The sequence below is a fragment of the Elephas maximus genome, chromosome 1 (genome assembly GCF_024166365.1).
Source record: "Elephas maximus indicus isolate mEleMax1 chromosome 1, mEleMax1 primary haplotype, whole genome shotgun sequence".
In the NCBI taxonomy this organism is placed as follows: Eukaryota; Metazoa; Chordata; class Mammalia; order Proboscidea; family Elephantidae; genus Elephas; species Elephas maximus.
The window spans coordinates 135,310,921-135,324,186 of record NC_064819.1 but is presented as its reverse complement, the minus strand read 5'-3'; the positions used below and the strand labels follow the sequence as shown (position 1 = coordinate 135,324,186).

The 13,266-nt window shown below is 38.8% G+C and overlaps 1 protein-coding gene across 2 annotated transcripts in view; it reads right to left on the bottom strand.

Annotated features, from left to right (window-relative positions):
- The window catches only part of RIMS1 (regulating synaptic membrane exocytosis 1), a 476,384-nt gene that overhangs the window by 218,270 nt on the left and 244,848 nt on the right, over window positions 1–13,266 (bottom strand). For both annotated transcript variants that reach the window (XM_049895220.1, XM_049895192.1), the window contains 2 exons: window positions 4,733–5,073; window positions 258–1,123 (listed from right to left, as the gene is read on the bottom strand). In XM_049895220.1, coding sequence (XP_049751177.1) covers window positions 258–1,123; window positions 4,733–5,073 — 1,207 coding nt within the window. The remainder of the gene's footprint in view (window positions 1–257; window positions 1,124–4,732; window positions 5,074–13,266) is intronic.

The window sequence follows — 13,266 nt, the reverse complement described above, 5'->3', positions numbered from 1 at the left end:
ATCCCAAAATAATAAACACACAAAACTGCATACCTAATTTTCCACAGTGAAAGAAAAAAAAAAAAGGCCTTTCGTAACCCGAATTTGGAACTTAAACGCTTATATTTTCAGCCGGCACGGTCCTCTCGCCCCAGCCCCCTAAGAACAAAACCTGCTATCACTTCAGAGCTGCCTGAGAGCATTCGGAGAAGCAACTCCAAGCCCAGCCCGCCGGGCAGACCGGAAAGGTCCCGGCGGGCCTGGCACCGCCCCCTTACCTTTCTCGCTGACGCTCTCGCTCTCTAGCTCCACGTCTTCGCAGCTGGTGTACTCGGGTGTCGACACGCCCTCCTCCTCTGAGCTGCTCACCGACATCTGCCGCTTCTTGCCGCCCCTCTTGGACCGGTGCGGCTTGGGAGGGGACGGCCGCACTGATTCGGACTGGTCGGAGCTCAGCGAGTCGTTCCGCAGCATGGTTTCCACTTTCTCGCGCTTAGCCTTCCGGATGAGGACGGCAGAGCTGGGATCCAGGCGGCTCTGCTTCCTGAGGGGCTCCTGGGCTTTGGGCTCCGGGGCTTCTGCGGGGACGGGCCCATGCCTGGGCGCCGGCGGGCTGTGATTTGTCAGCTGCTTGGCGCCCGGCGCCCTGGGCTCCGCAGTCCTCTCCGCCGAGTAGGCCCGCGGCGAGTCCGGCGGCGAGGCCCTGGCTGCAGCCGGCGCGCGCTTGGCGGGCTTGCTCTCTGGCAGCGCGGCGCCCGCCTCGGTATGCGGGAGCGCCACGTCGCTGTGGCGCCGCTCGTGCCTCGCGCGGGACACCCGGGCGTGCATGCGCATCTGCTGCTCCTCCGGTGGCGGTTTCACCGGATATCGCGCCAGGTTCGGGTCGCTGCGGTACCTGGTCTGGTATTCCTCCTCTTTCCTTTGCTTTTCGTCCTCCGGCGCTTTGCCCTCCTCACGTTTTTCGGGCACATCTGGGTAGTCCTGTGACCGTCCTTTCTCCAGCCTTCGGTTTTCCCGCCTTTCTTTCCGCTCGCGTTCTTCCGCGGCGCCCTCCCTGGGCTGCACTGAAGACTTTGGCACGCGTTTCCTCTCGCTCTTCAGGGCCCCTTTGCCATTCTGCTCAGAAAGCCCTGAAGTCTTCTTTCTATGATATAGAAAGGAACATCAAGAAAGAGAGCAATTTATAAAGATAAAAGTGAAGACTAGACCTAAGAGACTTTTTTTTTTCAAATTCCAGCTTTAAATCCTTTGAAATAATTAGATGTCGAATTAAAAAGCGAGATGATGAAGAATCACATTAAAACTGTGTATCTGATTAGCTTCCTAAATATGGCTTCTTGCATCACAGTATATTCAAAAAACCAAACCCGTTACCATCAAGTCAATTCTGACTTATAGTGACCTTACAGAAAGAACAGAGTAAAACTGCCCCATAGGGTTTTCAAGGAGGAGCTGGTGGATTCCAACTGCCAGCCTTCTTTTAGTTAGCAGCCTGTAGCTCTTAGCCACTGCACCACCAGGCCTCCTGAATACATTCAGGAACTTAAAAACTTGTTTTTGCATTTTAAAGTTCTCTGTAAATTAATCAGATCAATACAAATCATCAAATTATTTCAATAAATCAAGCTTTATGCTAACCTCTACTTCTGAATCTATGACTTAAAATTTTTGATGAAAATAACATGGATAATAATAAAAGAAAATGTATACATATTGGTTCAAAACGAAATGTATACTTCATATATACTCGGACAGTACATATTCACGATCTTTTATTATGCATTGGGTTAACTCTTAAAAGAAATGTGAGTACAAATATATCAATGTCAGAAATCAAAACTAATAGTACTTTTTCAATAGAACAAAAGTAATTTTAAGTAGACCATCTGTACTTACTTTTTATAACTTCCTCAGACAAAAATAATAGAAATATTAAAATTTTTTAAATTGTTATTCATTTTCATTCTCTCTCCCTTCATCGCCCACCCCCTACATTCTCCTTACTTCAGTATACAATCCACTAGAAGAAAATGCCTTCTTCCACCCTATTAAAGGCACTGATAAAAGATAACAGGATTTGGTAATCTCTGAATCCTGTAAACCCATCGTTCAGTTGCCCCTTTCAGCCCTTTTCTGTACAATGGGGTATACCTGATTTTGGAAAGTTCCAGCAAATATACCAGAAGTTACAAAAAGTAGATGCATTGGCTAAGTGTTCCCAACACCAGATGATCTAGTATGTGGTTACAGCTGATGCAACCTTATACTTTCTTTCCCTGAGGTCCATAGATTAGGTTCTTCAGAGGGAACATGGTTTGACTGGAAGTCCAAAAGCAGACATTGTGAACAAAACCCAAGAGAAAAATGCAAGTTGGGAAAAGGTACGGCAATTTCTATTACAAGTTACCAAAGAAGTAGCTGCTAAGAAATATTGTGGGGTCAGTCTGAGGAAGGGCTGGTGATGTTAGTAGGGAAAGGGTAAAAGATGTTAAATGTCATGGGAAAGAAAAACAGAAGCCCGGGAAATCCTTCATGAGTCACTTAGATCACATTGGTCCTTTGAAATCAAAAGGATTTGTAGCTGAAAAGAATTCCAAGGGTTGTGGTGCAATTTTACAATGTAAGGAGTCTAATATAAACACATATTAATTATTGTCGAATAGTTTTCATAAGGGAGTATACTCTTAAGGTTTTGTAGCTTATTTACGGCATAGTTGCTCTCGTTAAAAATTCATATTAAATCAGCAGTTACTTTTCCTGAAATGCTAATAAATAATGCTTACCTTGCAGAGTTCATGTGAAGACTAAAGAGACCAGGTGTGAAAATGCTTTATAAAAGGCTAGAGTATTATGAGAATGGAAGGAGTTCTCCAGTCTCCTCTGATTCTTTGCTTCACTGACTATACCTTTTTTCATGCCTACCCTTAACTGTTACATTTCCACTAGCTCCTGCTCACTGTATGAAATATTATAAAATGTTCTTCAGTAATTTAGAATAAACTGCCATTCTTTTCATCTTGTTTCTCTCTGAAGTTGCCCAATTCTTTACCCTCAACAACCCACATCTTTTCCTTCTCTACACCCCCAATGTCCTCATTGATTTCTTCATCTAAAATATCAAAACAATAAGCTTCTTCTCAGTTCTCATTCTTCAATTTTTTTTTTTTTTTGGTGGATATTCACCATATGTCAAAAAAGGACTCATTCTTTTCTCTTTCAAAACCTCACAGCTCCAAATTCTCTCTTTTTAAAGTGATTATCTAATGACCACTCCCAAACTTCACCTTTAATATTTTTGTTTCTTACTCACCCACAGCAGTTTGTCACCAAATGCTATTAATTCTATCTCTGCTGAAGTAGATTTCAACTCTCCTTCCTATCCTTTCTCCATATAATTTAGATACTGTCATTCTCTCTTCCTGAAATGTCTTTTCCTATCCTTTGTCCTCTACAACTACTGAACATCCTATAGACCTTAATTCAGAAGTCACCTTCTCTTCCCTGGAGCTCTCAAAGTACTTTATGTATTTTCTAGTTTTGTTCAAATTGAACTTCTGGTACCATTCAGTGCATTCATGTCTATCTTCCCTAGCATATTGGGAGAACAGGGACCATGCCTTAATCATTTTTATACCCTCTGGTACTTGGCACAGTGTTTGCTTATAGTAAATACGCAATGACTACTAGCTTGAATTATAGCTACACTCACCGAATGCTTACCACATGCCAGCTTCTGAACAGCAGTTCTCATTTAATCCCTGTAACAACCCTGTATGATGGGTTATTACTGCCTACTGTGGCAGAGCCAGGACTAAAATCCAGGACTATTTCACTCTGAACTCCTTGTTTTTATGGCATGGGTTTTGTTTAATAGGGGAGCAAAAGCCTTCTTTAGACCCTAGTCTCCCACCCAGTGGGATAAGTAAGGGCTAACCAGGCAAAATCAACCAAGCCTAGCCTAGGTCCTAAGAGAGAGGCAGGTTCCCAATGAGCTTCATGAAGACAAGATCTATTTCCTCTTCTTTGTTAATACTGTTGCCCAGTGCAAATACATATTTTCTATTAATCAATGAATCAACTGAAGTAACTTATCTGAGTGTGTTTACTCCATGCTTAAAATCTTCAGTGGTTTTCTATTATTCCTAGGATGAAATCTATAAATTTAACCTGGTGAAGAGACCTCATGTGACCTGGCCTCTGACAATCTCATCAGTCACCTCTACCTGCATTCTTCCCCTCTGTTACTTATACTCTAGCCAACGGGCATCCTTCAGGTCCTGCACAGGCCTTTTCCCTCCAGGTTACATGCCTATGTATATACCTGGAGCACCACTACACTCCTTGCCTGGTTAATTTCTAGTCACCCTTGAAGCTCAGCATAAAAGAAAGCTCCTCCAAAGAAGACTACTCTGATACATGCAACATCCCTTCCCATAGGTCAGGTTTCTCCATCATATTCTTTCAAAGCACACTTTTAATTAAAGAACTAAATGATCTGAGAGCTTTTCTGAGTTTAAGGTTCGAGGTTAGTAGTTCGGTTGGATGACTTAGCTTATGTTTACACGTGTGCATTGATAAGAATAAAACTTTTCAACAAAAATCTCCTAAGGAATGATATATTCTAGATAAGCAGAGCACCTCAGTCCTATTGTTGCCTTCTCTGTGGGTCCTTTTAATAGAAGTTAAATTCTTGAAAATAGACTTGCTATCAAAACAAAACCTTCCCTTTTGCATAGAGTTAATGAACTATTACCTCTCTCTCGGAGGCTCACTTCTAGACCTGGATGAAGCTTGCTTCTGTTCGGGCCCCAAGGCTTGTTGTGCGGGCTCAGCCCCTTTGCTCCTGTCTGGTTGTGTGCTGAGAGGAGCAGTATCCTGGCAGGAGGCAGCTGCTGTGCTCAGGGGCGTCTGAGACCGCGAACGCTCTTGGAGTCGTGCTTTCTTTTCTCTTGGTACCTCAGAACCGGCACCAGAAGCTGTATCACTTAGGGTTCCATCTTGACTTGGCTGCTGAGGGCCACCTCCAAAGAACCATGCCCCAGATTTGGTTAAAATTTCTTGTTGCTTTCGACATAAATTGCATACCCACATAACCTATTTGAGGAAGAGAGAGCGATATAAATTTTCTATGCTATTCAGAAATAATTTATTTTCAACACATTAAAATATCCTTTAAGGAAAAATAAGTGGTTGTCATATTCATATATATTCTAGCAAATGTCTTGTGAAAATAATCCTTGCATAAATCACAGTCAAATATATGAATGGCTGGACTGGGATCCATCTGAAACCATAGCACCTCTTGGTGACCATAGTAGATCTTTTTTTCTTGCCATCTCTAATTTTACGATTCTGAACTTCCCTTACCATGTATCCTTTATACTTTGTATGATGACTCTGAAGTTTAATTTAAACATGGCTGGTAACCAAAAGGTTGGCAGTTTGCATCCACTAGCCGCTCCTGGGAAACCCCATGGGGCAGTTCTACTCTGTCCTACAGGGTTCTCTATGAGTTGGAATTGACTTGATGGCAACGATTTTGGTTTTGGTTTACTCCCCAACTTAGGATGTATTTGAGATACAAGAAACCGTACTTATGACAATCTGTGTTTTGTTTTACATCTTATGATTAGTAATATGTACTACATACATGTGGGAGCGCATAATTTCCTGATGCTACCATCAATTTTACCAATCAAAAAGAAGAAACTGCTTACATTAAATATAAAGTTCTTAAATATATGAGATTATAATAGAACATACTTTTCAACAGTTTATACAAAATATCATAAACAGATACAAAGATAAGCCAAATATAAAGAAGCAATATATTACATATGTTTAAGATTTTTCTCTTTGAATTAAGTATGATGCTTGCCTGCAGTTACGGATAGTTCAAAAATGGGATGGGGAGCCTTTCTTAACAGATTTTTTTCAAGAGGATAAGACATAACTACTTCTACAAAAAATTCTATTTATACACACGTATAACACACCCACATATCTTTTAGAGATTGTACCATGCAGGAATTATACCCTGAGTAAATATTCCGGGATGTTTTCCAAACTAAATTAAAGCTGGTTTGTGCAATAACATATCTTAACAATTCACAGATTTAGATGATCAAATACAAACTCAGATAAAGGATTACTGTGATCTAACATGGGTTCTGAAAATCCATGCCATACATCAGAAAAATAAGAACAAGTGATAAAAGAAGACCAAAGTTTATTCTGAACTTTTGTTCTAACAACACTTTAAATTCAGTCTTTTCTACTCAATGAATCCTTAACCAACACTCAGTAGATCATTTCATAAAACACACATGAAAGCTTAACCTAGAAATATTAAAAATATAATACTTCTTACTGTGTACTGTATTTATATGTGTGTATATATTTGTAAATATACAGAGAACTCCATGGATAAAGCTGAGTTTGACATAAAATTGGTATTCAAATGGAATGAAATGTTCATATATCCAGATCTTGAGAGCAAAAGAAATGTGCGTTAGATTTACACTTGATGATGTTACTAAGGTGATCCATGACAGAGAGGTACAGAATTCTTATATTAAAACAAACATATTGCTTATAAGAATTCATGTGAGATATTTAATATTTTAACAGAGAATATAAGCATAAAGACTTAGAAAAAGATGAAAACTATCCTGTGATTAATTTTTTAACACCAAATATGAAGAAACTGAAGATTTTTACCAACTTCTGCAGTCTGAAATTTGTCAAACATGCAATCAAGATGCACTGATAATTACTGGTGATTGGAATGCGAAAGCTGGAAACAAAGAAGAAGGATCAGTAGTTGCAAGGTATGGCCTTGGTGATAGAAAGGATGCCAGAGATGACATGATAGAATTTTGTAAGACCGATGACTTCTTCACTGCAAGTATCTTTTTCAACAACATAAATGGCAACCGTACAAATGAAATACACAGAAATCGAATTGACTACATCTGTAGGAAGAGATCATGGAAAAGTTTAATATCGTCAGTCAGAACAAGGCCAGGGGCTGACTGTGGAACAGAACTTGCTCATATGTAAGTTCAAGTTGAAGCTAAAGAAATTTAGAATAAGTTCTGAGAGCCAATGTATGACCTTGAGTATATCCCGCCTGAATTTAGAGACCATCTGAAGAAGAGTTTTGACACACTGAACACTAATGACTGGAGACCAAACATGTTGTGGAATGAGATCAAGGACATCATACCTGAATTTAGAGACCATCTGAAGAAGAGTTTTGACACACTGAACACTAATGACTGGAGACCAAACATGTGGAATGAGATCAAGGACATCATACGTGAAGAAAGCAATAAGTCACAAAAAGACAGGAAAGAAAGAAAAGACCAAGATGGATGTCAGAAGACACTGAAACTTGATCTTGAACACCGAGTCGCTAAAGCAAATGGAAGAAATGATGAAGTAAAAGAGCTGAAGAGAATATTTCAAAGGGTGGCTTGAAAAGACAAAGTAAAGTATTATAATGACATGTGCAAAGACCTGAAGTTAGAAAACCAAAAGGGAAGAATATGCTCCGCATTTCTCAAGCTGAAAGAACTGAAGAAAATATTCAAGCCTTGAGTTGCAATACTGAAGGATTCTATGGGTAAAATACTGAACAATGCAGGAAACATCAAAAGAAGATGGAAGGAATACAAACAGTCACTATGCCAAAAAAAATTGGTCAATGTTCAATCATTTCAGGAGGCAGCATATGATCAAGAACTGATGGTACTGAAGAAGTCCAAGCTGCACTGAAGGTACTGGTGAAAAACAAGACTCCAGGAATTGACAGAATAGCAACTGAGATTCTTCAACAAAGGGATGCAGTGCTGGAGGTGCTCACTGGTCTATGCCAAGAAATTTGGAAGACAGCTACCTCGCCAACCAACTGGAAGAGATCCATATTTATGCCTGATCCAATGAAAGGTGATCCAATGGACTGTGGAAATTATCTAACAATATCATTAACATCACATGCAAGTAAAATTTTGCTGAAGATCATTCAAAAGTGACTGCAGCAGCACACTGAGAGGAAACTGCCAGAGATTCAAGCTGGATTCAGAAGAGGACATGGAATGAGGGATATCATTGTTGATGTTAGATGGATACTGGCTGAAAGCAGAAAATACCAGAAAGATGTTTACTTGTGTTTCATTGGCTATACAAAGGCATTTGACTGTGTGGATCATAACAAATTATGGATAACATTGCAAAGAATGGGAATTCTAGAACACTTGTTTGTGCTCATGAGGAATCTGTATATAGACCAAAAGGCAGTTGTTCAGACAGAACAAGGGATACTTTGTGGTTTAAAGTCAGAAAAGGTTTGGTCAGAGCTCTCTCCTTTCACCACACTTACTCAATCTGTATGCTGAGCAAAAAATATGAGAAACAGGACTATTAGAAGAACGCGGCATCACGATTGGAGGAAGACTCATTAACAAACTGCATTATGCAGATGACGCAACCTTGCTTGTGAGAGTGAAAAGGACTTGAAGCACTTACTGATGAAGATAAAGAACTACAGCCTTCAGTATGGATTGCACCTCAACATAAAGAAAACAAAAAAATCCTCAAAACTAGACCAATAAGTGACATGATGATAAACAGAAAAGATTGATGTTGTCAAGGATTTCATTTTACTTGGACCTACAATCAACGCCCACAGAAGTAGTAGTAGGCGAGAAATAAAACAACATATTTCATTGGGCAAATCTGCTGTAAAAGACCTCTCAAAAGTGTTAAAAAGCAAAGATGTCACTTTGAAGACTAAGGTGCACCTGACCCAAGCCATGGTGTTTTCAATTGCCTCATATGCATGTGAGAGCTGGACAATGAATAAAGAAGACTGAAGAAGAATTGATGCCTTTAAATTATGGTGTTCTCATAAAATATCGAATGTACAATGGACTGCCAAAAGAACAAACACATCTGTCTTGGGAGAAGTAACAACCAGAACACTCCTTAGAGGCAAGGATGATGAGACTTCATCTCACACAGATTTGGACATGTTATTAGGAGGGACTAGTCCCTAGAGAAGGACATCATGCTTGGTAGAGGGTCAGCGAAAGAGAGGAAGCCCCTCAAGGAGATGGGATGACAGTGGCTTCGACAATGGGCTCAAGCATAACAATTGTGAGAATGGCACAGGATCGCACAGTGTTTCATTGTGTTGTACACAGGATCGCTATGAGTTGGAACTGACTCAACGGCATCCAACAACACCAACAACATATTTCATACATAAAATTTTACACTGGTGTTCATTTAATAGAGTACTTTTTCAAAAATTATTACACTGCCATTTTAAAAACATGAAAAAATAGGGCTAAGGAAGGGGAGGAAATTGGAAAGGATACTGAGTTTGTTTGGTGTGACGGAAAATTTTTGTTAATAGATGGTGGAAATCGTAGGACAACAAGGTAAGTGTAACTAACACCAGTGAATTGAAAACTTAAAATGTTTAAGATGGCAAAAAAGAAGGTAATAAAGGAAGAAATAGAAAATATACAGTAAGATAATAAATTTAAGTACATAGGATGTAAACCAACTAAATGTTCCAATTAAATGAAAAAAAAAATCATCAGACTGGATTGAATAAAAAAAAACCTAACCCAACTATTTGCTAATTATAAGAGACATTTCTTGAATATAAGGATACAGAAAGATTAAAGTGAAGGGAGAGTAAAAGAAATACTAACTACAAGAAAGCTAATGTGATTATACCAAGATCAGATAAAGCAGACAATTCAAGAAACCTTACTAGAGATAAAAAGGGGCACTTCATTATTATAAAAGATTTTCTATCCAAAAGTATTAAACTCTAATTTATATACATTAATAATTTAGCATTAACACATATAAAGCAGAACTTGACAAATTAAAAAAATTAGACAAACCACAAATACGTTGTTGTCGTCAGGTGCCACCGAGTTGGTTCCAACTCAAAGAGACCCTGTGTACAACAGAACAAAACACTGCCTGGTCCTGTGCCATCCTTACAATCTTTGCTATGTTTGAGCCCATTATTGAAGCCACTGTGTCAATTCATCTTCTGGAGTGTCTTCCTCTTTTTCTCTGACCCTCTACTTTACCAAGCATGATGTCCTTCTCCAAGGGTCCCTCCTGATAACATGTCCAATGGACATGCAACTAAGGAACATTTTGGCTGTACTTTCAAGACAGATTTGTTCGTTCTTCTGGCAGTCCGTGGCATGTTCAATATTCTTCTCCAGCACCATAATTCAAATGCATCATTTTTTCTTTGGTCTTCTTTATTCATTGTCCAACTTTTACATGCATATCAAACCCATTGCCCTTGAGTCAATTCCAACTCACAGGGCAGAGCAGAACTGCCCCACAGGGTTTCTAAGGAGCAGCTGGTGGATTCAAATTGCCAACCTTTTGCTTAGCAGCTGAGCTCTTAACCACTGCACCAGCAAGGTCCCTTGTATGTATATGAGGCCATTGAAAATACCTAGGTTTGGGTCAGGAGTACCTTAGTCCTCAAAGTGACATTTTTGCTTTTTAACACCTGAAAAAGGTCTTTTGCAGCAGATTTGCCCCATGCAATGTTATTTTATTTCTTGACTGCTACTTTCATGGGCATTGATTATAGATTCAAGTAAAATGAAATCCTTGACAAATTACTTTCTCCATTTATCATGATGTTGCTTACTGGTCCATTTGTAAGGATTTATGTTTTCTTTATGCTGAGGTATAATCCACCCTGAAGGGTGTAGTCTTTGTTCTTCGTCAGTAAGTGCTTCAAGTTCTTTTCACTTTCACAAGTAAGGTTGTGTCATCTGCATATCACAAGTTGTTAATGAGTCTTTCTCCAAACCTGATGTCCCATTCTTCTTCATATAGTCCTGCTTCTTGAATTATTTGCTCAGCAAACAGATTGAATAAGTATGGGGAAAGGATATAACCCTGACACACACCTTTCCTGACTTTAAGCCCTGAAGTATCAGCTTGCTCTGTTTGAACAACTGCCTCTTGGTCTGTATACACGTTCCCACGAGCACAATTAAGTGTTCTGGAATTCCCATTCTTCCCAATGTTATCCATAATCTGTTATGATCCACACAGTCAAATGTCTTTGAATAGTCAATAAAACACAGGTAAACATCTTTCTGGTTTTCTCAGCTTTTAGCCAGAATCCATATGACAGGTGTAGTGAGGGATTCAAATACATATCTAGGAACTGACAGAACATGCAGAATAAAAATCCCTAAGGATATAGAAGAAATGAACAAAATCTGACTCAATTTATACATATAAATAGAACTGTGCTCAATAACTACAGAATAGCAAATGTGTAAATCTGTGATTCTAAAAATACATGTTCAATGCAATCTCTCCCTCCCCCAAAAAAAGTCCTAGAAGTGTTTCTGGAAATGTACAAGGTGATCCACAAATTATTATGGAAATGCTGAAGGTCAAGAAGGACTAAGACAATTTTGGAGAAAAATAGAAGTATTCGAGACATACAGTATTTTTCCTATTACCATTCCTACGTAAAACTGTTAGACAGGTTGCTTTTATAAAGCATCAATGCTACCAGATCAATTGCACAGTTATTTCTCTATTATTAGGCAAGTGATTCTTAGCTGTTCTAAAAAAATCTGTATAAGATTCCTTAAAAGTCACATTGACTATATGCTCTGAATTTTCTGGTAGTCTTATATTCATATAATTTAATTGTTTAATAAATGCAAATTAATGAAATGTTTAATAGCATGTGAATACATGTTTATATATTTGTAAGAATTTTCACATCAATCAACTCAATGTATTTTTCCTTTGTTAACTTCCCATGGCTTGTTGTTACTACATTTTTGCATTCACATTTTAGTCTCTAGCTTTTTGTTGTTGTTGTTGTAGTTGTTATATTCCCTGCTGTTATTTTACAGCTCCTTGAAAGGTGGTCTTCTCTCCTTTTCTTTTTATCCTTACACCAAGCATCCTATGCCATAGGTTTATTTGATGTTCAGTAAATTTCTTTTGCACTGTTTGCTTCCTTCACATTTTACAACTGTGCAATCACTACACACATCCATTACTCAGTTCATCAGTAAGCATGGCAATGCACTGCTGAGAAGGAGCCAAAAACCTCAAGGGAAAGAGAAAAGGGGAAAGATTTTACTTCTTGTAAAATATGCAACTCTTTCAATATGTAATATTACCCTTCCAGCTTGAAAATTTATAGCTTTCATATACACACATGCACACACACACACACGCACACACGAAGGAGATCTGGTGGTGCAGTGGTTAAAAGGCTCGGCTCCTAACTGAGAAGTTGGCGGTTCAATCCTACCAGGCACTCTGAGAGAGAAGGAGAAAATTTTATTCTTTCCAGGAATCAAGCAGTCTGCCAAACAATAATCTATCTCACAGAGCAGCAGAGGGACTATGAAGCAGTACAATCATTTGCATATCCAAGCTAATAACTGGGTGAGAGTTATGCTCTCAGCAGTGTCTCCCCTCCATCCTCTATACCTAGTGAGCATGGAAACAAGTCCTGTCCTTTCATGCCTTGTACATTTCAGCTTTGTCAAACTTTTCAAATAACAAAAAAAGTTTAACAATATAGGAAACCCTGGTGGCATAGTGGTTAAGTGCTATGGCTGCTAACCAAAAGGTCGGCAGTTCAAATCCGCCAGGTGCTCCTTGGAAACTCTATGGGGCAGTTTTGCTCTGACCTATAGGGTCACTATGAGTCGGAATCAAATTGACGGCAATGGTGTTTACAGGTAACAATACAACCACCTATATAAACAAACATATAAATGTAACTGTTATGCTCATCAGCTTTTCAAAAATAACATTTTAAGAAGGTAGCATTAAAGACTGGCAGGGCCTAGCTCTGATTCTCAGTAACCTGGCATAAAAAAAAAATTGTTGCGTTAAATTAAACATTGGTCAGTCGAATTAGGTCTGTGTTCCCTAGCCTCTTCTCAAAATCACTACTAAGATTCCACTGGAATGTTCTCTCAGTGCAGCAAGTACATAAACCCAACTTTGCTTGACTATAGGTAGTCAGAATCCACTTGTTGACAATGGGTTTGGGTGTATTACTGCTAGTCCTATTTTATTGGTTATAAAATGTAATGTATTTTATTGCATATTTATTATAACAAATTTATATAGATTTACTTCAGTATTTTTAGAATTATAGAGATTAGAAAGTGGTCATGTGAATTTTTCATTTATTTTTTATTATACTTTGTTGTGAAAATAATATGCTATTGTGGTTCT